We start from the raw sequence: 24,633 nt of genomic DNA, 5'->3' as shown, positions 1-24,633 counted from the left end.
TGGGTGTTATAGCATGAGCATGAATCAAGGGAAGGACACATTCCCCAAAACGGATACTCACATGCACATCTGGAATTGGTTTGGTGAAGAGAGAGACAACCACGATGACGATGACAGATATGACAAAGAGGATGATGGCAAAGTACAGGTAGTGCACACCACAGATAATCGTGGGACAGTTGCTGGGCTGCATGCAGCTCCCAGTTCCATAGGCAAATTCAGTCACCATACGGGACACCCCAACCAGAAATCCTATGACTAGTCCCCAAAAGGCTCCCTGTGAAAGAAAACCTTGGGTTAATTAACACCAAACACACAAAACATCAGGGCATTCCTGGGAGACAGAGAAAAAGGAATAAAAATGAGACAAATGATAGCTTTAGGCCTTCTGAAGCCAGAATGCTGGCGTTCAGAATATGGCTAAGAGTGTGATGTCAGGCCAAGCCTGAAGGTGTGTTTATCATGTTTCAGTGATGATTTTACCTGGGGCATAAAACAAGATTCATAATATAATGGGGTAACAATGTCTAATAACTTGTGTCTAGTGTCAACCCAAAGCCTTAATTCCAAAAATTAATTTTTAATTTTATTTTTTTAATTAATTTATTTATTTTCAGAAAAGCAGTACTCATTATTTTTGCACCACACCCAGTGCTCCATGCAATCCGTGCCCTCTATAATAATAATTTGACTCTGATTGGAGAAAGACAACTATCATATGATCTCCCTGATATGAGGAAGTGGTGATGCAACATGGGGGGTTAAGGGGGTAGGAGAAGAATGAATGAAACAAGATGGGATTGGGAGGGAGACAAACCATAAGTGACTCTTAATCTCACAAAACAAACTGAGGGTTGCTGGGGGGAGGGGGGTTGAGAGAAGGGGGGGTAGGGTTATGGACATTGGGGATGCTGTGAAGTGTGTAAACCTGGCAATTCACAGACCTGTACCCCTGGGGATAAAAATATATTATATGTTTATTAAAATTTTTTTTTTAAATTAAATAAATAAATAATTTGACTCTGGTTCCTGTAGCTGCTATCACCATCAGCCTCCAGATTTAAGCACATTCAAAGGTAATGTAATTACTTATGAAATAATTTGTTTTCCTTGAAGCCTTTGAAAAACAAATTGGGTCTTTGAGGGATGGAAGAGAAAAGAATGTTTCCATCAAAATATAAATACTACTTTCTTCATAGTCCCTTTTATAGATCCAAAGTCACTGTTTTTCATTTGAAAACACAAGATTATATTATGTGTCTTTACATTAAGTTTTGGGTTTGCATATTAAAAATATGGAAATCCTTTAAGAGACTAAAAATACAGGGGTACAATTTTTCAGGGTTTTTTTAAACCCCTTCCCTCCTTTCCTTCCTTCCTTATTTCCTTCTTGCTTCTTGCTTTTCAGTCAGGCCTCACCTAGAGAACCAGGTCTAAATCTAGAGGCCATATTTTAAAAGGATCAGTGACAAAGTACAGTGAGCTCATAGAAGGGTGGTAAGAAAGAGCTTTCATGTCAAATGTTGATCCTTGAACTTTCCTAGCCATGGGTACCCCTGCACTTTATATCCCAGGTGTGTTCAATTATCAGTGTATTCATGTCCTATGTCTTTGTACAGGTCACTCTTTATCTGGGAGAACACAAGCTCCTCCCTTCCTGGTAACCTTGTTCTAGCTTACATGTCCCCTCTTCTCCTAAGACAGAATTGGATGGACCCATCCTCCGTGCTGTGACTGCACTATAGACACACCTCCAATTCCAGCACCAATTCCCCTTCTGTGGAATCACTCAATCACTTCTCTCTCTCCCCATCTGAACTGGGAATTTGCCCAGGGAAGGAACCAAGATTTATTCCCTTTGTGTTGTCAGCTCTCCGTCTGACATCTGGAAGTATCTGCTAGGTAGATAGATGATGGTAGATGGTAAAGGATAGATGATAGATAGACAGATAGATAGATGATAGATAGATGAGGAAAAAGATGTCCCCCATTCATTCCCCACACACATATTCATTCAAAAATTACTTTTTTACTTTAGTTTGTATGAATAGTATTGATAAAATCTGCTATAAAGTTTGTCTTCTCTTTTGATTTTTTGCTTTTTTTTCTTTTTATTTAAATTCAATTAGCAGGATGCCTGGGTCAGTTGGTTAGTGTCTACCTTTGGCTCAGATCATGATCCCAGGGTCCTGGAATTGAGTCCCACATTGGGTCCCTTGCTCACCAGAAGCCTGCTTTTCCCTTTGCCTTCTCTACCTGGCTCTCCCCCTGCTTGTGTGTGCGCTCTCCCCCTCTCTCTGACAAATAAATAAATAAAACTTTTTAAACTTAATTTCAATTTTCATTTCATTTCAATTAACTATTTAATTGAATTATCCAACATATAGTCCTTCTCTTTTGGCAATTAGTATCTTCCTGTTCCTTTCAGTTTATTCTCAAGAGGCTCTTGAAAAATCTGGGAAATTTTGACATTTTCCTCAAGATTTTAATAAGTGATCCCCTTTTTTTTTAAGATTTTATTTATTTACTTGAGAGAGAGACAGTGAGAGAGATCATGAACGAGGAGAAGAAGGTCAGAGAGAGAAGCAGACTCCCCATGGAGCTGGGAGTCCGATACGGGACTCGATCCCGGGACTCCAGGATCATGACCTGAGCCGAAGGCAGTCGTCCAACTAACTGAGCCAGCCAGGCGTCCCGTGAGTCACCCCTTATTAAACACAATCCCTGACTGGTCCTGAGAATCATTTTGTAGTCTCTATGTGCTGCTCTCCAGAGACTCTAACAATGGCTTCTCACCCTCAGACCTGTGACATTTGGGCTGGATAATTCTTTTGTGACTGGGGGTTGAGCCTGAGGGGAGCTGTCCTGTGTATTGGCTTCCACACAATAGATACTAGTAGCATTTTCTGAATCAAAGCCAATCAAAAATGTTGCCAGACTTTGCCAAAAGTTCCCTTGGGGAAGGGCAAAATCTCCCCCAGTTGAGAACCACTACACTCTATCCCAATTTTTAGCCTTATTTTTTGGCTGCCACAGTCCTTTGTTGAACTGAGTCTGTTTTTAGTCCACAGCAATACCCAGATGGGCTTCTAGCCACACTATACTAACTTGTATTTTAGAAATCTCTCAGCTTCTGCCAATCCCTATTGAAATAAATCTGAAGAGTGTGCCTATTTCTCAAACCAGTCATGATCACTTGCAGGTTTAATTCTGATCTCTCAAGGGTATTTATCTGTGCATGCAGTTTTGTGTTGCCAGCAAATCTGGACTATGTTCCTAATGTCAAATGTTGAGTGAAGAGAAACACACATAATTTTACACTTCAAAGCTGGGTCATTCCAGTGAGGTATTTCCCAAGTGTATATTTGTTTCTGTCCTATTGGGAGAAAGGGGTTGTCTCTAACCAAAAATATGTCATCATTGATACTGCTTCAGAAAATGGGCTACACAGTTATTACCCCCACTCGATCCCAGCCTTCCCTGAGTGTGCAGATGGTTTAATACAGAGACAGGTGAGCAACACCTCAGTCAGAAGCCATATCCAAAGGCATCCTTTTCATGGTGCTTCAAAACCTGTAACAGCACCCCAATGAAAATCCAAACCCTCTGGCCTGGCTTTTTCAAAGGAGCCATTCCTAATTTAACTTCAACATTCTTGTCTAGCATTTCTTCCATTAACCCATACACACAAACTCCTTCTCAAGTCATGTGAAATGCCTTTCAAACTCCTCATCCTCATGCTTATCCTTGCACTTCTGCCTCCAAGTTCTGGTGCTGTTCTCTCTCTGCTTTGCACACCCTCTCTTCCCTCTAGTTCAGCCCATGCTAATATAGTCTTTCTGTGAATCCTTCTCATATTCTATGCTATGTTTTATCCCTTAATTATTATCTACCTTATGTTGTTTTGCATATACATTGCTTGAGCACCAGGACATCGTTTTTCACTGGGCCTTGAGAGGTGCTGGCTGGAAAGCCAAGCTCACTGCAGAACCACTAGAGGTACATACATACAATGGAATATTACTCAGCCATCAGAAAGGATGAATACTCACCATTTGCATCAACATGGGAGGAACTGGAGGGGATTATGTCAAGTGAAATAAGTCAAGCAGAGAAAGACAATTATCATATAGCTTTGTTCATATGTGGAATGTAAACAATAGCACAAAGGATCATTAGGGAAGGGAGGGAAATCAGAAGGGAGAGAAATCAGAGAGGGAGATGAACCCTGAGGGACTACAAACCCTGGGAAACAAACTGAAGTTTACGAAGGAGAAGGGGGTGAAAGGATGGGGTAACAGGGTGATGAGTATTAAGGAGGGCACGTGTTGTGATGAGCACTGGGTGTTACATGCAACTAACTAATGAATCACGGAACACTACATCAAAAACTAATGATGTACCATACAGTGGCTGAATAGAACTTTTTTTAAAAAGGAAATTTTTTTAAAGGAACCACTAGAGGGAGCCTGTGCTAGGACTCCCTCTGGAGCTGCTCGCCTGGGATACAAACTTCCCGGCTAGTGCCATGTTAACAGGCCAAAGTCATTCAGGTTGGATGGAACATGTATATCATTAGTTGGGAATGAGTTTGGAACCTGCAGCAAGGAGGGGAGGTGAATCCAAAAGAATGTATACCCAGGAGAGTCCCTGAAGGCTTTGCCATAAAAACCTTCAGCAGCACATCTATTTCTGCTTGAGATCTCTGGGAAATAGAATCCCTCCCATACAGAATATGGTGCTCCAGGTGGGGCTGTGACACTTCTGTGTCAGAGCGGCTTTTCAGGACATGCAAAAATGAAACCTACCGGCTCATTGGCTCTCTTCCAGAAAATAGCAAGCAAGAAGACGGCTGCAATGGGTGGTCCCAAGTAACTGGTAATGGACTGGATGTAATCGAAGAGCTGCCCACTTTGTGCTGACTGCACAATGGGTACCCAGGCAATGCTGACACCTATCAGCACCAGGATGAACAACCTGAAATCAAAATCCCCCAATACAACGTCAATAAATGGCTCTATATGAATAAATACATATTACTATGTGTCAGATGTATGATATATATATGTATCATATGTGTATGATTACTATATGTCAGATGTGTGTATATATATATAATATATATAGCAAATACATATACACACAAATGTAGATATTTATATGTGTGTGTATCATTTTATTTATTGTATATTATATATACATATTATGTGTGTGTGTGTGTAATATTACCATAGGCAAGGAAAAATAATTAGCAAATTCATTCTTGAGGCTTTTTTTCCATCTGTATTCTGCCTCTATGAGAAAGTCATCTGTGCCTGTGAATAAATGTAATGCACTTGACAAACCTAAACCAGTAACTGCCATAAGAGAATCACACTTTGACAAGTAGTAGAATGTAGGAACAAGGGTCCTGGACTCAAATTTTTCTTTTCTATGTGTGACATAGGATACGTTGCTTAACCTCTCTGAATCTCAATTTCTCTGTCTGTGAATTGGGGACAATAAGACTGACCTTGCAATTCTAGAATAAGGATCAGCTATAATAAAACACCTAGCAAACAGTAAATAGTAAAGGCCATAATTTTTATTTTTTTCTCCTTCTCCTCCTTTCCCTTCTCCTCCTCTTCCTCTTCATAATAAAGTGAAGACCACAATGAAAAATAGTTTATAAAGAAACAGTCTAGAAAGAAAGGGACACTACCAAGTATTTCCAGCTCTCCTCTTGAATTTCACTTCAAGTCATGAAGAGATTGGAGGGTTCCCTTACAAGCTCCCCTTACTTGTGCTTTTGATTTAATTAGAAAGATGGCTATGATTCCTTTATCTTACATGAATTTAAGGCAAAAGAATCTTACACTAACCTTTACAAAGCAGTGTTTTCACTCATATATTTCTCCTGGAATCCCCTTCCACTGCCCCCATATACCCAAATCCTACCTACCATTTTGGCCTCAGGTCAGGCCTCCCTCTTCCAGGAGCTTTCCCCCAACTACTGCATGCCATGTTCACCTCTTCCTGCTTTGAGCCCTTGATTGCTCTTACAGTCACCATAGCAAAGTCTGGAATTATTTTCTATAAGCTCATCTAGGGCAGGGATAAAATCCAGGGCAGCAGTCGTGGGATGTACAAAAGTGTGGTCCCCAACAATCTCAGAGCCAAGGGGGCCATCCCCGAGCAAAGCAACAAAATGGTTCTCTTCTCATGTTGCATCTTATAGATATAAGGGAGGAGGGGAGAAACAGGAAAAACTAAAGTCCTTTCTAAGGGAAAACCAGTCAGGATGATGGTTCTGATTTCTGTGAAGCAAAGGAGTAGACTCAGGCCTGGTTAGATATGCCCTGAGTGCTAGGTGTCTCAACACCTGACAGTGGCCTGTCCTCTTTCCTTCCTTTGCCCTAATCTTATTGATGGGGCCTATGAGGTGGCAGCCCATACCCCCTCCCACACTCACTATGGAACTTTTCCTTGACTGACCTCACAGGGACTTGATTCCTCTGCTCCGAGGAAGTTGACCTGCCAGAGCCCCCCAGAAAGAGACACAGCAGAGCTTTAGTTAGTCCTCTCTCCAAGTATCTGCTCAATGGATAGTCAAGATTATGAGTACCTCTGAGCCATGTATCAACCCTTCTGTCTTTCAGTATTCTGTTGTGTCCACTATCTCATTTGCAATAACAAATGTACATATAGCATGGTGTTTTAGACTTTACAGAGCATGTTCCCAAGCACAGTATCACTTGACCCTCACAGTCAAATGCAAAAATGTTGCAGCAAATGGTCAAGGCATCAGAGGCGTCTGGGCCTTGAAGATGGCCCATGTGAAGACCTACAGTGTAGAGGGCTGAGGAGGGCCACATGGGGTAGCATAAAGGGATGTGAACAAGGACTCAGTTGGCCTGAATTCCAGTCCTCTTTCTGCCACTGTCCAGACTACATGGATTTAGGCAAGACAAGCCTCCTTTTGTTTGTTGATAAACTGAGGGTTAGATTGGATGATTTCTGATGTCGTATCTTACTCCAGACAGGCATTGTTTGATGATCTTCAATTTATATATTTTTTTATTTATTTATTCATTTGAGAGAGATACAAGCAGAGAAAGAGAGAGAGCACAAGCAGGGGGAGAAGCAGAGGGAGAGGGAGAAGCAGAGTCCCCACCAAGCTGGGAGCCCAACATGGGGCTCGATCCCAAGACCTGGAGATAATGACATGAGCCAAGGGCAGAGGCTTAACCATCTGCCACCCAGGCACCCTGATGATCCTCAATTTAAAGTTAAATGTCACTAAAGTGTAAATATAACTAATGACAGAGGTTACTGCCATTCTACCCAAGCATGTACCAGTCTTCTCTACCTTGAAGGATAGTACAGATCATTCAAACTTTCATGGTGGGTGGCAAGAAGATGCTGCACTTACCTTCCTGCAATCATGAGCTCTTTCTCAGATGCTCCCTTCCGGATCTTGGTGTAGATGTCCATGGTGAAGAGGGTGCTGGCACTATTGAAGATGGAGGTTAAGGAGCTCATGAGAGAGGCCAACATGACTGACAGCATCAGGCCTCTCAGTCCTGAAAGAGAAGGAGGATCTGAGTGGCACACACAACAACTCAGCTCTTTTGTACTTGGAAATTGTGAGAACTCAAGGTCTGTTTGCCTTCCAATACCATGCCATGTTCTCCAACTTGTCTCTCCAGAAAGACTAGGTATTTCAAGAATGAATTGTGGCTTTAAATTATACTGTAAGCCCAAAGCAGTCAACAAAGAGATAAGGACAAAATATATATGAGTAAATACTTTGCAACTGAATGATGATGATGATGGTGGTGGTGATGGGGTGATAATGGTTAATGGTGATGGTGCTGATGGTATGTGTGATTCCATCTAAGAGGAGTTTTATAAGGTCTTTTATTTAAAAAATTCATGGTATAGCAGAAAGATTCAAACTATGATTCAAAAGATGATGTTTTCAATAAAGTGAAATCTCCATAGAATGGAAAGAAATACTAGCAATTCATATGTCTAATAAGGGTCTAGCATGCAGAATATAAAAAGGATGTGTATAACTGAATAATAAAAAAAGACAAATAATCCAATTAAAAATAGACAAAGAACTTGAATAGAAGCTTCTCCAAAGAAGATAAACAAGTGGCTAATAATCACATGAAAAGATGCTCAACATCAAAGAAATTCAAACCAAAAACCACAATAAAATACTACTCTGTATCCATTAGGGTGGGTATAATTTTAAAAAAAAAAAAAGAAGAAGAAGAAAGACAGACAGATAACAACAAGTGTGGATGAAGATGTGGAGAAATAGGAACCCTCACATATTGATGGCAATAATGTAAAAGGACACAGCCACTGTTGCAAATACTCTAGCAGTTTCTCAAATCAAACATGCAGTTACCATATGACCCATTAATTTCACTCCTAGGTATCTGTTCAAAAGAAATAAAAACATGTTCACATAAAAACTTGGACGTGAACAACACTCAGTCGGTTGAGTGTTTGACTCTTGATTTTGGCTCAGCTCATGATCTCAGAGTCATGAAACTGAGCCCCTCATTGGGCTCCATGCTTAGTGGGCAGTCTGCTTAGGATTTTCTCTCTCCTTCTTCCTCTGTGCCCCCCACTCTCTCTCCCTCTAAAATAAATAAATAAATCTTTTTAAAAACTCAAATATGAATGTTCATAGTAGTATTATTTATAATAGCTAAAAAGTAGAAACAAGACAATGTTATCAACTGATGATAAACAAAGTGTGATATATCCATGCAATGGAATATTATTTATCAATAAAAAAGGGTGAAGTACTAATGCATGCTATAATGTAGATAAACCTTGCATTCTTCTAAGTGAAATAAGCCAGACACAAAGAACAACTATTGTATAACCCTGTTTATGTTAGGTGCTCAAAATAAGCAAATCCATAGAGAGAGGGAGTAGATGAATGGTTGCCTAGGGGATGGGATAAAATATGGGGTGATAATAGGTGCAGGATTTTTTAGAGGTGATAAAAGTTTTCTAAAATTATGGTGATGGTTGCACACCTCTGAATATACTAACAAAAATTCCCTAGCAGGGACACCTTTATGTTCTCCTTGGTGTGGAAGTAGTAATAGAGATTGTAGCAAACCATGTTGGCCATGATTGGGAGAAATTTTTTTTAATTTATTTATTTATTTGACAGATCACAAGTAGGCAGAGAGGCAGGCAGAGAGAGAGAGGAGGAAAGCAGACTCCCTGCTGAGCAGAAATCCTGATATGGGGCTTGATCCCAGTACCCTGGGATCATGACCTGAGCCGAAAGCAGAGGCTTTAACCCACTGAGCCACCCAGGTGCCCCCATGATTGGGAGAAATTTTAAAAGAACAATCCCTTATTCTGATTTGGGAATGGTAGTATTATCCCCATTCAACACACCAAGAAGTGAGGCCCAGGTTGGCATAACTTGCTTAGGGTCAGAGCTGGGAATACAGCCTTGTCTTTTTTTTTTTTTTTCTCCATTGAAATCTTTACTGAGCTATAATTCACATACATATGATTCATCACTTAAGGCACACAATTCAGCTCCTGCTGAGCAGAGAGCCCAATGTGCGGCTCCATCCCAGAACCCTGAGATCATGACCTGAGCATAAGGCAGAGGATTTAACCCACTGAGCCACCCAGGCGCCCCTACTTTAAAAAAAAATTTTAGGGGAACTTGGGTGGCTCTGTCACTTGATTCCTTGGTTTTGCCTCAGATCATGATCTCAAGGTCCTAGGATTGACCACCATGTGGGGCCCTGCACTGAGCAGAGTTTGCTTCAAGGGTCTCTCACTCTCTCCTACTGCCGCTCCCCCATTCACTCATGCTCTCTCTCTAAAATAACTTAGTAGAGACGCTTGGGTGGCTCAGTCCCTTAAGCACCTGTCTTTGACTCAGGACATGATCCTGGGGTCTTGGTACTGAGTCCCACACATCAGGGTCCCTCAGCAGGGAACTTGTTTCTCCCTCTGCCTGCCATTCCCCCTGCTTGTGCTTTCTCTCTCTGACAAATAAATAAATAAAAGCTTTTTAAAATAAATAAATAAATAAATATAAGTAAATCATTTAAATTTTTCTAAAAAAAGGAGAGAAAGAAAAATAACATAAATAAATTACAGTGTAATCCAAACCAGAACTCTAAAAGAACCAGCCATGTGACTCTTCTTATTGCAACCTTAATTAATAAGCAGCCTGGTTCAGTGGAATTGTTAACGATTACCCCCATTTTTATAGAATTTGAATGCAAATGGTTTGTACAAGGTCACACATCCAGTTTGCAGTTTAAAAAAAAAAAATCTTCAATTCCAGCCTTGAGCACAGTTAAGCAAGCCAGATACTGAGTTGCTGTGTGGCCTTGGAAAAAATCATTTTCCTTTTGTAGGTCTCAGTTTCCCCTAACTATGAAATGGAGAGGTTTGACTAGTCTCTAGGTTTCTTCTCAATGATAAAATTTTGTAAGTTTATTGCAAGTTTTCCTGTTCAGTACCTTTGAATTTTTGGTCTCCTGAGACCCCTTAACCTAATTAAGTTTACATCCCTTGATCCAGAATTAGATTTTTTCTTCGACATGAAATATGAACAGTAACCCTACAGGCCTACCCCAAAACTCTAATTATTCTGGACTCCAAGGATAACACATTCTCTGTAGCCCCCTTGTGGCCCATCCATCTACTGCCTCAAACTTCCTCATCCTTTGTTGTTGTTGTTGTTTATTTTATTTCTTTATTAATTTTTTATTATGTTATGTAAGTCACCATACAGTACATCATTATTTTTTGATGTAGTGTTCCGTGATTCACTGTTTGTGTATAACACCCAGTGCTCATTGCAATATGTGTCCTTAATATCCATCACTGGGATAACCCATTTCCCAAGCCCTTCCCCTCTAAAACCCTCAGTTTGTTTCCCAGAGTCCATAGTCCCTCATGGTTCATCTACCCCTCTGGTTATCCTCCCCTTTATTTTTCCCTTCCTTCTCCTAATGTCCTCCGTGCTATTCCTTATTTTCCACAAATAAGTGAAACCATATAATAATTGGCTTCTGCTTATTTCACTTAGTGTAGTTTCCTCCAGTTCCATCTATGTTGATGCAAATGTTGGGTATTCATCCTTTCTGATGGCTGAGTAATATTCCAGTGTTTATATGGACCACATCTTTATCCATTCACCTGTTGAAGGGCATCTAGTCTCCTTTCACAGTTTGGCTATTCTGGGCATTGCTGCTATGAACATTGGGTGCATGTCTTTTCACTTCTTTTCACTACATCTGCATCTTTGGGGTAAATGCCATGTAGTGCAATTTCTGGGTCAAAGGGTAGCTCTCTTTTTAACTTTTCAAGGAACCTCCACACTGTTTTCCAAAGTGGCTGCACCAACTTGCATTCCCACCAACAGTGTAAGAGGGTTCCCTTTCTCTACAACCTCTCCAACATTTGCTGTTTCTTGCCTTGTTCATTTTTTGCCATTCTAAATGTTATAAGGTGGTATCTCAATGTGGTTTTGATTTGAATTTTCCTGATGGCTAATGATGCCAAACATCTTTTTCATGTGTGTGTTAGCCATTTGTATGTCTTATTTGGAGAAGTGTCTGTTCATGTCTTTTGCCCATTTTTTGACTTGATTCTTTGTTTTTTGTGTCTTGAGTTGGAGAAGTTCTTTATAGATCTTGAATACCAGCCCCTTATATGTAGTGTCATTTGCAAATAAAATCTTCACCCATTCCGTAAGTTGCCTCTTTGGAAAGTTTTTAAAACTTCCTTATTCTGTAGTTAAAACTGCTTTGCCTTTCCCTCCAGGCTTTTCCTTGGAATATCAATGCATTTCCAAGGAAAAATTCCACTTAGTTCAAGCTTTCATGTTAATGTCTGTTGGAGAGTTCTGAAAGATCTTCTAGATGAGCACAGAAAAGCTGTGTTTTTCACTAGCGCATTTTCACCTCTTTTCCAACACCTGACTGATGAACACATGCTAGACCTCATAGAGCTCAACCTAAACATATGTCTCTTTTCCAATGAGGGAAGATGTGTTCAAAAGCTGAGGACACCAGAGGAAAGCCTTCCCTACTGGGCTCCCAAGCTCAGAAATGGCTTTTCCCCCAGAGGGCCACAGAAATCTACGTAAAGAGGAAGCCAAATCAGCCTCCAAAGAAAGACTTTTCCAGAAAAATGACTCTCACCATCGGGCATGAGCTCCACCACCAACGTCGGGTAAGCAACATTTGTACAGCCAACCTCAGTACCACAATATTTCTTACATTCCGAGGGGACGGTGCAGGCAACTTTTTCTGGGAAAAGATGAAGAGCCATGTCAGCAAGCAGAAATCAAGGAAGTATTTCCAAGATTCACTTTCTTAAAATAAGACTTCAAACAGGACATTCCTGCCCAAGGCCCTGAATTGGTTCCACAGAGAGTGCAACTTCAAGTTGAGCCCTACAACACCATGCCCCTGCCCTACTGGTATGACCATATCCAAGATCTGACTGGGGGAAAAGAGTTCTTAGGTAGAGGAGGGAGAAAATAAAGCAATGCTCAGGGTGGATAGAGAGGGGGCACAGTCTTCAGACTTTAGCTAGACCTCCCTACAACATAGCAGTGACTATTGTCTTGTTTCTCCTGATGATCATAGTGACCCATGGCTCCTAATTTGAGGTTTATTTGCAGCAGCATTTTTACAAGTAGGATTGAACACCCAGTTTTACTTCAGTGGGGGGATGTTGGGCAATACTTCCAAAATGTGAAAAATCTGGGTTAGAGAAAGATAAAAAGTAGCCTGATATGGGAAGGGAAAATGATCTAGAGACTTGGAGAAAATTCCAGTAACTTCTTTAGAATTAAATCAATAAACATTTATTAGGTACCTACTACAGTTATATCATTTAGTGCTGCTCAATAGAGACTGCCGATTCATTATAGCACTATCTCAAATATTTTTTTGTGTGTTGTACAATATAAATCATATAATATATAATTTACAACTTAATTATATATTATTATTACAACATAAATTATTTAGTTACAAATATAAATTATTCAGTTACAAATATTTTTCTCATGACAGGTGAGCCAGTATAGGAGTATACCTAAAAGGAGCCAATGGCAGCAAGTGCCCCAGACTGTCCTATCTTCATTTTGGGAGCTCACCAAAGTTTTACTCCCTGGCACTCTCTTTTTTTGCCATTATTTCACATTCCAAGAAACAGTTTGGACCTATGATGGCTGACCAAAAAAATGCAACTGGCAAAGCTGAAGAAGCCACAAAATGGTCAAAAAGACTCTAATACCCTAGATAGTAAAGTACAAGGCTCAGGACTCTTCAAAGAAATGGCCCAAGAAACGGGGTTAGAGACTGGCCAGGGTCCTTTGACATTAAAGACATCGTACACACTACCAGAACCTGAGGAAGACTGAGCAAAAAGTTAGCAAATATTAGTTGGAAGAAACTGCAGCTGGAGGTGTATCATAACTTCAGAAAATTTGCAAAAGGGTCTAAAGTCATTGTCAATGTTAGGAACCAGGGAAGACAACCCCACAGGTCCTGTGACCTCAAGTTTTTGCTATATAAAGGGGAAACAATAATATTTGGTAATTGTGGCAAGAAAAAAAGAAGAGGGCAGAAGAGAAAGAACAGGAAGCTACAGGGCTTTAGAAGTGACACAGAGAGAGGAAAGTGGGAGAGAGTGGCTGCTGAGTCCAGCAAGAGGCATCACCTGTGTATAGGATGCGGCTGATCATTCCTGGCATCACCATGAGGAACATGGGCAGCAGCTTCATGTACCCACATAAGATACAGCCGGCCTTCACATGAGACATGTTTTTGGCTGAGAGGCAGCGTTGCACAATGACCTGCCAGGGAAAGCCCGTAAGAGAGGGGTACAGGCCAGAGACCTCTCATTGCTCTCTGGCTACCTTCAGCTCCCCGCCCACATGTCCTTGGAATTCCCTTGTCGCAAGGTTCAGTGACCCCAGACCATATAAGCCCTGCCCTACTGTATCCAACACCACAAGCCTTAGATAAGAGTCCCTGTAGAGACCTGGAAACACCCTGTCCACCCCACACATCCAACATGGGTACCTGATCTGTACACCAATACCACAGGGCAAGGATGGACAACCCAAAGATGAGCCCAGGCCACGGCAGGTCTCCTGTGAGGGGATCTCGGAAGATGTGGAAGGAGTCAGCTCTTGGTGTATAACATTCTTCTTTGATGGTGATGTTTTCCGCAGTAACCACAGTTGGAATGGCTTTCATATACTTTTTCATGAAGGCATCATACCCTCCCACTTCGCGAAAAGCTGGAAAACATCAGCAACAAGCAACCTAAAACTCTCAGCTCTTCATGCAGGTTTCTTCCTATGAATGCCTGAGAAACCATCCTCCCTGTGTGATCTTGGGCAAGTCACTTTCTTATTCTGGGCCTCAGCTCTCTCATCCATAGAATGGGATTATTAATCCTGTCCAGCTTCCTGGGGTGGGGGGTTGACTGTGAGGGTCTAAAGCAGTAATGTGTGAAAGTATTCCAACCACAGACCTTTTCAAAAAGGGAAAGTATTTGAATTTATTAAAAGAGAGGCTTTGGTTTTGAAGACTCAAAGATGTTTTTCCCCTCACACTTCACTGTCAGCAACAGCCTTTAAAATCCTGCACAGCAACCTGGAGATCCACAGACTCAGCCATACCATCCCTGGTCACAGAAGTGTGGTAGGATAGACAGAGAAAGGGGGAGGAGTCTAGAACCCTACCACCGCTTTGCTGTGTGCCCTTGAATAAGTCATTCTAGCCTCTGTCCTGCAGAACCCACTACCACCACCATCGTCACTGGGGAAAATCAAATGGAAGCTCTTGGAAACAGGGAATAGAGAGTAGATAAGAAGCTTCACAGGACCCACAGAGAGTATGAGCCCTATTTTTTTAAAAATGCATTTTAGATTCTCCCATAATTAGTATCGCTAGATCTAGAGTCTCCAGTCTTCTCTTTAGGATTTTTATAGACAAATAAAATTTCAAAGTTGGGGTCAGGGGTCAATATAGACTGGCTAATTGTTTAAATTTTGTCAAATAAGGAAATAAATAAGAAAATGATCACTTACTATCATCAATTCATAAAATAAAGGACATTTAACATCAAATATAGACAAGATGTAATCTAAGGTTTAAGATACAACATTGAATATATTTAGCCTGATGCATATTTAAACATATCCCTTTTTTGTCCACTTTCTCCACGGAGAGCAGACCACAACATCAGAGGTCCACATTGGGGACTTCTGGCTCAGTTCATTTAAAGAGGGCAGCAGGGACCAGGTATTGCCTGAGCCTGGCCCAGACTGAGCTCCCCAGGGCTGAGGAAGTTGCCCCAGACATTCACTATGGTAGGCAATCCAGGCTTGACCACCCCCCTGGGGAGGGCAGAGGATACCCAGCTCACTGCCTGGGCCAGCAGCAAGCAGGGATGCTACACTTGCTTTTTTTCTCCCTAGGCCTGTTTCTGCCTCCCTGCCTCCTCAGTCTGCCCCAGCCCCACTTACCAAACCCAGTGAGGATAAAAGACCCCACCAGCATGATCACCGTCTGCAAAGTGTCCGTGTAAATCACAGCTGCCAAGCCCCCTAAACAGGCAAAGGAAATAATACATGTGACCTCACATAGGAGGAACACCTGTGTCTGTCTTTTGCCCACTCCCTGCCCCTCTCCCTCTGCACATCCTCTGAGCACACCTCTCAGTCACCTGTCTGCCTTTCTTTCCTTTCCTCCCTTGTCTTGTTATAGCAATCTACTACCCAACATGTTTCTATACCTTTATTTTTCACAGAAATGCTGGGAAGACCTTGGAAAAAGGAGAATGTTTCTCCCTATTTGAGGAAGAAGAGTTTGATGTGACTGAAGGCAGAAGAAGGCGTAAAGGAGATGGCTCTGGTAAGAACTTTCTCCCACAAAGGCAAGGAAGAGCAAAGAGTGTCTATCTCTACAGGGTGTTAGGGTGTTAATGAATCAGCGCTTTTTGAAGGCTACTTCCATGCATGTCTGTCTGCTCTCTCTTTACTCAGACCATTTAAGTAACTTCTTGTCCCCAAAACTGGGGGGCTGCAGTTGGGCAGTAAATTCCATTGCTGACCCTGGCCCACTATCAGGAGCAGAGTAACACCCCAACTGCTATTCCTGTCACCAGCTTCTCTAGTCACCTCTCAAGTCTTCCTCTAAAATCTCTTTTTTTGTGCATCACTCCCTCCCTTCCCACCTACAGTGCCTCCCAGTGCCTATCTCATCAAACCCAAGGCCTTCTTCTGGCTTCCAAACTCCCTGCACTGTGACCTTTTTTGAACTACCTGGACTTATCACTCCACACACACCCACCTCAGCTACCTCCCATTGACCATCCTTCTCCAACTAAATGCACCTGCTTGCTCACCCTGCCCCAGCGCCATGCCATGCCCATTCCTGACTCCATTCCTTTGCTCTCCCTGTCCCTGTACCTGGCACTCCCTCTCTGATTCTCCCAACTCAACCAACTTCTAGCCACAACCTGGAAGGCCAGTCCCAACCACACTTCCTAGAAGAAGTTACACTGACTATTCCAGCCAACACTAGAGTTTTCTGGGGTCCCTATATAACTTGTTAGGGTCTGAGCATTGAGACTAAACAAACACTCCATCCTAAAACTGTTTCCTGGGTGTATCTCTCTTCCTCAAGAGGAAAAGCTATGTCTCCTACTTTCTTCTCCTTTCCTGGGCTTTGGCTGAGTCATTTGTATGGACTCACCTGTGATTGTGTAAAGGCCAGTGATTGCCAATAAGAGAAAGATGGCCAGGTACAGATCCAGACCCAAGGCCATGTTGATAAATATGGCCCCAGAAAAGATGTCTGCCTAGAAGAAGAAAAGAGGCAGAGTTAGGGGTTAAGGAGGCCAGCTGGCTGCAGGCTGCACCCAGAGCCTGGTTGAGGCACTTCAGCTGCAAAGACAAAGAGGCAAACGAAGGAAGTGAGTAGCAGAAGATGTCTCCTGAGTATTGTCAATGCCTGTGATTTCTGGGCCCAATGTTGGTTCACACCCCTCTCGCCCTTTGGTTAAATACCCCAATTAAATGTCCATATTTTTATCTCTGGATAAGAATATGAGATACAAATACTACACAATTCCACATATATAAGCTATCTAAAACACTCAAATTTGTATAATCAAAGACTAGAATGGTGAATATCAGAGGCTGAGGGGAGAAGGAAATGGGGAATTATTAATGAACAGGCATAAAGTTTCAGTTAAGTACAATGAATAAGCTCTAGAGATCTGCCACACAACATTGTGCCTATAGTCAACAATAATGTATTTTATACTTAAAATTTGTCAAAAGGACAGATAGCATGTTAAGTGTTCTTACCAGAAAAAAAAATTTTTTAATTAAAAAAAAAACACAGAAACTCCTCAGAGCCATGTTCTATTCCTAAGTTTCTCAACAGGCTTTATTCAAGATGATAATAGATATCCCATGGGCGGAAAAAAAGGATTCCCTAGTCAGAGATCTGTAAAATGCTTAAGCAACGTTAAGACAGTTTCCTCACCACACAACTCTCCTGAGCCTTTAATATACAGTATGTACTATGACTCCCCAGGAGGGTAACATAGTAAATGACTCTTCACAAACTTATTTAACTATAGAACTTTGTTTGCCAAGGAATAACTATTAACACCTTGAAGTTCCTCCTAACCCACTTGTAGACTGCTGATCTAAGCTATTCTTCATCATTTACACCTCAGTGTGCAAAGGTTTATTAGACCTATTCCCAAAAACAGGTACTAAAGAGTCCATGAGAAGGAAAAACCCACCCATACTCTGGAATGGAGAGAAACTTCAGCAACATCAGTTTTATCTTCTCAACCCAAATGGAGTCCACCTTGACTCAAACACAAGAACATCACCAAGAATCTCTTATATGGCAGGCTTGATTCTAGGTGCTTTTAGCTAGATTATCTCATGAAACTTTAGAAAGAATTGTTTCCTCTTCACCCCCAAATTCACCAGTTATGTTCTTGATGCAGTTCTCTTTCTCCTCCCTGCCTCATATAATCCAATAAAAAAAATAAAAAATTAAAAAAAAAAAAAAAAAAAAAAAAAAAAAAAAAAAAAAAAAAACCTTCTACCTGACAGGATGGTGAGCTGCTAATTTAAACCAAATAGAGAGTACCAGAATCACCCAAAATGAATTTTCATAGCAGCTCCAAAATACTACCAGGACAGGTAGTTAGTATTAAGGGAGGATCATGGTAAATCTTTTATTTCCAAATTGCTAAGTATGAAAGAAAATAGACATCCCCTAGATGCAATGAACAAGCTGTTTTGTTGCATAAAACCTAATATGTTTCAGGGTGTGTAAAGGGCCACCAGGTCATAACCCTGGGAATGATGCCCTTGCATCTCCTCTCCAATCTTAGCCTCCTTAAGCTCCTTGGGGCCCTCCAATGGCTCAGCTCCCCACCAATCGCATCTCCTATTCTCTGCCTCTATTAGTTGGCAGAGAGACTGCCTCACACCAACTCCAAGCTTTTATGCTAATGCACAACTCCCTCTCCCAAGACAGGTCTTCTGAGGACTGGTTTCTTAGCTCCCCTGCAGATTCTCTAGCCCCAGGAGACCTAATATCATTGTCTTTCTTGGTGGAGGAGGAGATGCAGAGTCAGAAGGTAAGGAGAGAATGGTGACTTAGAAAGAGAAAACACACATACACACAAAGGCTAGTGGTCAGAGGATCTGGGTTGTAACACCAGTGCTGCCATTATAGGCCTGACCTTAGATAAAACATTTCACCTCTCCATGTCTCTGTGTTCTCATCTTTAAAGTAAGAAGCTCTGACTCTGAGTGCTTATGATACTCAGTGGCTGGAAGTGGGAAAGCCCTGTAGCCAAAGAAAGCATTCCCCTCCCAGGTCCTGAATCTGTTCCATCCTATCCTCTATAGCCAGAGAGGAAGAAAGGACCTCCAGCTGCACATCAGCTTCGCTAAAGGTGAAATGGCCACTCTGTCGTGCGTCTGCACACTGAGCCATAGGAATTGGAATGAGTATTCATAATGCTGAACCCTCCCCTCCATGCCTCTGTAAAATCACAAAAAGTTATCTCATTTAAAGGGGTCCGATTTATTATAAAAGACCTCAGCGTGAGACAGGAATCCATCAGAATCCTAGAGGAGAACATAGGCAGTAACCTCTTTGATATCAGTCACAGCAACTTCTTTCAAGATATGTCTCCAAAGGCAAAGGAAACAAAAGTGAAAATGAACTTTTAGGACTTCATCAAAATCAAAAGCTTCTGCACAGCAAAGGAAACAGTCAACAAAACAAAGAGGCAACCCATGGAATGGGAGAAGATATTTGCAAACGACAGTACAGACAAAAGGTTGATATCCAGGATCTATAAAGAACTCCTCAAACTCAATGCACACAAAACAGACAATCATATAAAAAAAAATGGGCAGAAGATATGAACAGACACTTCTCCAATGAAGACATACAAATGGCTATTAGACACATGAAAAAATGTTCATCATCACTAGCCATCAGGGAGAGTCAAATTAAAACCACATTGAGATACCGCCTTACACCAGTTAGGATGGCCAAAATTAGCACGACAGGAAACAACATGTGTTGGAGGTAATGTGGAGAAAGGGGAACCCTCTTACACTGTTGGTGAGAATGCAAGTTGGTGCAGCCTCTTTGGAGAACAGTGTGGAGATTCCTCAAGAAATTAAAAATAGAACTTCCCTATGACCCTGCCATTGCACTATTGGGTATTTACTCCAAAGATACAGAGGTAGTGAAAAGAAGGGCCATCTGTACCCCAATGTTTATAGCAGCAATGGCCACGGTCGCCAAACTGTGGAAAGAACCAAGATGCCCTTCAATGGACGAATGGATAAGAAAGATGTGGTCCATATACACTATGGAGTATTATGCCTCCATCAGAAAGGATGAATACCCAACTTTTGTATCAACATGGACAGGACTGGAAGAGATTATGCTGAGTGAAATAAGTCAAGCAGAGAAAGTCAATTATCATACGGTTTCACTGATTTGTGGAGCATAACAAATAGCATGGAGGACAAGGGGAGATAGAGAGGAGAAGGGAGTTGAGGGAAATTGGAAGGAGAGGTGAACCATGAGAGACTATGGACTCTGAAAAATAATCTGAGGGTTTTGAAGGGGCAGGGGGTGAGAGGTTGGGGGAATCAGGTGATGGGTATTGGAGAGGGCACAGATTGCATGGAGCACTGGGTGTGGTGTAAAAACAATGAATACTGTTATGCTGAAAATAAATTTTAAAAATTTTTTAAAAGGGGGGGGCCCCACTTATTGATTATACATCTAACCTCAGGAATAAATTCTTCCCTTAGAACTCTAAAAGCCAGGAGGAGTGACTCAGGATACTGGCCATACCTAAGCTCACATTAACCCAGATGCTCTGATACTAGTCTTTGAATCCTAGGTGCCTGAGCTTTTCTAGCTTCACTAGGTTTTTTTCCCCCATAACCAGGGAATTTACCAAATGTTTTCAGGTACATTCATTGTTTTGATCCCCAAGACAAGGTAATAGGACAAATATATTGGCTCTACTCTACAGATGAGAGACACAAAATTAATGACAAACTCAATAGCTAAAATCCGGCTCTTTGTGTCCAAATCCAGTGACTTTCCCACAACACTAAAAGGTAAAATTTCTCTTTTCTGGAATATTTTCTGCAGAGAGCAAGATCTTTTATTGTTTAAAAAAACATTTTTTACTTACTTTTAAAATAAAATAACTTATGAGTATAGTCAGGGGGGACAACAGCCCAGAAAGTTATACACTGAAAAGTAAAAGTGTCCTTACTTCCATCACTTGGACCAACAGTGACCACTGTTGAGAGCTTTTGGTCCACCAGAAGATTTCTAAATGTCTTGCTGAAAATTATGTATCAATCATTAAGTTCACATCCCCCCAAAATAATAATTTTGAAGATGGAAACATGGAAAAATGTATACAGTTTGATGCTAAGATGGGGAAGAAAGATGACAAATGGTATGCACATTCTGACTGCAATTCTTTTTTTTTTTTATAAACATATATTTTTATCCCCAGGGGTACAGGTCTGTGAATCACCAGGTTTACACACTTCACAGCACTCACCAAAGCACATACCCTCCCCAATGTCCATAATCCCACCCCCTTCTCCCAAACCCCCTCCCCCCAGCAACCCTCAGTTTGTTTTGTGAGATTAAGAGTCACTTATGGTTTGTCTCCCTCCCAATCCCATCTTGTTTCATTTATTCTTCTCCTACCCACTTAAGCCCCCATGTTCTGACTGTAATTCTATAAAAGAAATCACACATAAGGGCAAAGAAACAATATGAAATATCTGTATTAGAGTCATGGGATTAAGGAGGCTTTTCCACTCTAGACTTTCTTAAATACTCCTGTCCCATCTTTCTTATAGTTTCAAAAGTGGGGAGAGCAAAAACTTTAACACACATTATATTCCTTATGGGTATATAAATATACATATATAGGTAGTAAAAATATAAAAGCAGACCAGAGGAAAACACAGTAAGTTTAAGACATGTATAACTTTTAATAAAGAAGGAAACAGGATCAAGATGGGTAGATATAGGGGAGCCTGTGTGGCTCAGTCAATTAAGTGTATGCCTTTGGCTCAAGTCAAAATCCCAAGGTCCTGGGATTGAGCCCCACATCAGGCTCCCTGCTCAACAAGGAGTCTGCTTCTCTTTCTCCCTCTGCCCCTCCCCCTCTTGTGCTCACTCTCTCTCTCTCTCTCTCCAATAAATAAATAAAATCTGAAGAACAAACTGAGGGTTTTGGAGAGGAGGGGGATGAGAGATTGGGTAAGCCTGGTGGTGGGTATTATGAAGGGCACATATTGCATGGAGCACTGGGTGTGGTGCATAAACAATGAATTCTGGAACACTGAAAAGAAATTTTAAAAATAAAATCTTTTTTAAAAAAGAAGGGTAGACATTGCTGCTATAAACATTCGGGTGCATGTGTCCCTTTGGATCACTACATTTGTATCTTTAGGGTAAATACCCAAACTATGGAAAGAACCTAGATGTCCATCAACAGATGAATGGATCAAGAAGATGTGGTATATATACACAATGGAATACTATGCAGCCATCAAAAGAAATGAAATCTTGCCATTTGCAACAACATGGATGGAACTAGAGCGTATCGTGCTTAGCGAAATAAGTCAAGCAGAGAAAGACAACTATCATATGATCTCCCTGATATGAGGAAGTGGTGATGCAACATGGAGGCTTAAGTGGGTAGAAGAATAAATGAAACAAGATGGGATTGGGAGGGAGACAAACCATAAGTGACTCTTAATCTCACAACAAACTGAGGGTTGCCGGGGGGAGGGGGTTTGGGAGAAGGGGGTGGGATTATGGACATTGGGGAGGGTATGTGATTTGGTGAGTGCTGTGAAGTGTGTAAACCTGGTGATTCACAGACCTGTACCCCTGGGGATAAAAATATATGTTTATAAAAAATAAAAAATTAAAAAAAAAAAAAAAGGTAGAAATAAGTCTTCCATAATATCTGTAATATTTTATTTGTTTCCTTTTAAAAATGAAGAGTTTTTTAAGATCTATAGAATCAGGGTGGGGGTATTTGCTACATTAGTCTTTGTACTTTTCTGTATGTTTGAAGCATTTTGTTATTTTTTTATTTATATAAGTAGGAGAATGATTAAGGACATATACCACCAGCATGATAGTAAAGAACTCTCCTATAATCCTATGAGACCATTTGTTTCACAGCTCTTCCCAGATTGCTCATTCTCTAAATTTCTCTTAGCCCTTAATAAAGAAAAAAGCAAGGAGGAAGGAAGGAAGGAAGGAAATAAGCAAATTTCCCCAATGCTGCTAAGCAAAACCAACTTGAAATAGAAATTACCATATTCTAGACCAAAGTTCAGCAAGCATTTTCTATAAAGTTTCAGGTAATAAACGTTTTAGGTTTTAAATACCATATAGTCTCTGTCCAACCTGCTCAGTTCTGAAGTTGATGCATGAAAGCAGCCATAGATAATACATCAAATCAGTGTGGCCATGTTCCAATAAAACTATATCTACAGGGGCACCTGGTTGGCTCGGTCAGTTGAGTATCTGCCTTTGGCTCAAGGAATGATATCAGGGTTCTGGGATTGAGCCCCAAGTAAGGCTTCCTGTTCAGTGGAGAGTCTGCTTCTCCTCCTCTCTCAGACTCTCCCTGCTGCTTCTGCACTCACTCACACTCTCTCTCTCTCTCTCTCAAATAAATAAACTGTTTAAAAAAAAACTATATTTACAAAAACAGGCAGTTGGATTCAGCTCAAAGGCTTTATTCCCATCCCTTTGGTGAAAAGTTGTCTGAACAATGTCCATGAGACTCATGGGGAATAATAAAATTACAGATTCAGTTGGGAAACCTCTTAAGAGTAATTGAGTCTCTGACCATGAGACTTGCATAGATTACTTGTCTGACGCTTTGAGATCCTATGATTTTATATGTTTGCTTTGCAGCCCATTCTGGTCCGAGTTATATCTGAGCACCCAATAAATCCTGCCTGGCAACGACATTTGAGATGGAGAGCCACATTGCTCAAATTTCTCTTTTCATTTGTGAAAGCAAATGGCTCAGGTAATGAGTATTCAAACCTTAAGTAAAAGCCAAAGCTCTTATTTTCACTCAAGGATCCAAAATGGACAGTGGAGTTGCTGTAAAAGTTTATTGCAGTCATGTTAACAGCCCCAGGAAATATAAACAGGGACATTCAGTCATCACATGTAATTCATAAAATCTGAGGCTTATCTCAAGTGATTGCGCACACTTAAATAAGATACATGATACTGGGAAATTCTATAGAGCAAAATGCATCCAGAACTTGATAAGGCAGGGTTCCAGGAAGGGGACAGCAGAGAGCCAATAAAATTCAGAGGAGTACATGGAGAAATAATCAAATCTGAGTCTTAGAGTCCAAAACCTAGCCACAAGATGGTGGCCATAGTCAAGATTCCACACCACTGCTGCTCAGTGGCTGGGTTATATCTGGGCTATCCAACTGAAATGATTTTTCTCTCCTATCAATTACACATACATTGAATCCCTATATCCTCTCTGAAGACTTCCTGGGAGACTTGGATCTCACAGGGCCACCCTTCTTCTTTCTTGCCCATCACAAATTGTCCATGCCTCTACATACACCCAACAAGACTGATTAATCTTTGTGTGCAATATAAATACGTATCTTACTTTGTTCACTAACAATTATTTTCTTTTGTCCATGAACTTTGATTCCATGTGTATCTTAATGTGAGTTCCTAGGAGGTACATTCAACATCAGTGTAATTATTTTAATGATTTCGTGCTCTATGACTCATGATGAACCTGAAGTAAGCCAAACTTATAAAGATAAAGTCTCACGTGTCAACCTTTCCCTCGTTCTCCCCCTGCCTAAATGTCCCTCCTTCAGATCCTTCATATACCAGTGTGCAGTCAATGTTCTCTCCTCACAGTCCTCTCAAATCCATACTCTTAGAAACTTGTTCATATTGTAAGGTCATTTAACTGGCTATCTTAATTTTTCCC

At 41.1% G+C, this 24,633-nt stretch overlaps 1 protein-coding gene across 1 annotated transcript in view; it reads right to left on the bottom strand.

The window, feature by feature from the left end:
• The window catches only part of SLC5A1 (solute carrier family 5 member 1), a 103,730-nt gene that overhangs the window by 45,466 nt on the left and 33,631 nt on the right, over window positions 1–24,633 (bottom strand). The window contains exons 6-13 of the mRNA XM_045068227.1: window positions 16,779–16,884; window positions 15,548–15,628; window positions 14,094–14,314; window positions 13,729–13,864; window positions 12,198–12,305; window positions 7,412–7,562; window positions 4,809–4,977; window positions 62–277 (exon numbers count right to left, since the gene is read on the bottom strand). Of these exons, the coding sequence (XP_044924162.1) occupies window positions 62–277; window positions 4,809–4,977; window positions 7,412–7,562; window positions 12,198–12,305; window positions 13,729–13,864; window positions 14,094–14,314; window positions 15,548–15,628; window positions 16,779–16,884 (1,188 nt within the window). The remainder of the gene's footprint in view (window positions 1–61; window positions 278–4,808; window positions 4,978–7,411; window positions 7,563–12,197; window positions 12,306–13,728; window positions 13,865–14,093; window positions 14,315–15,547; window positions 15,629–16,778; window positions 16,885–24,633) is intronic.

This window comes from Mustela putorius, unplaced genomic scaffold, assembly GCF_011764305.1.
Source record: "Mustela putorius furo isolate JIRA1106 unplaced genomic scaffold, ASM1176430v1.1 tig00000081_pilon_pilon_pilon, whole genome shotgun sequence".
In the NCBI taxonomy this organism is placed as follows: Eukaryota; Metazoa; Chordata; class Mammalia; order Carnivora; family Mustelidae; genus Mustela; species Mustela putorius.
Note: the sequence above shows the minus strand (reverse complement) of the source record. Positions and strands in the feature narration are given on the sequence as shown.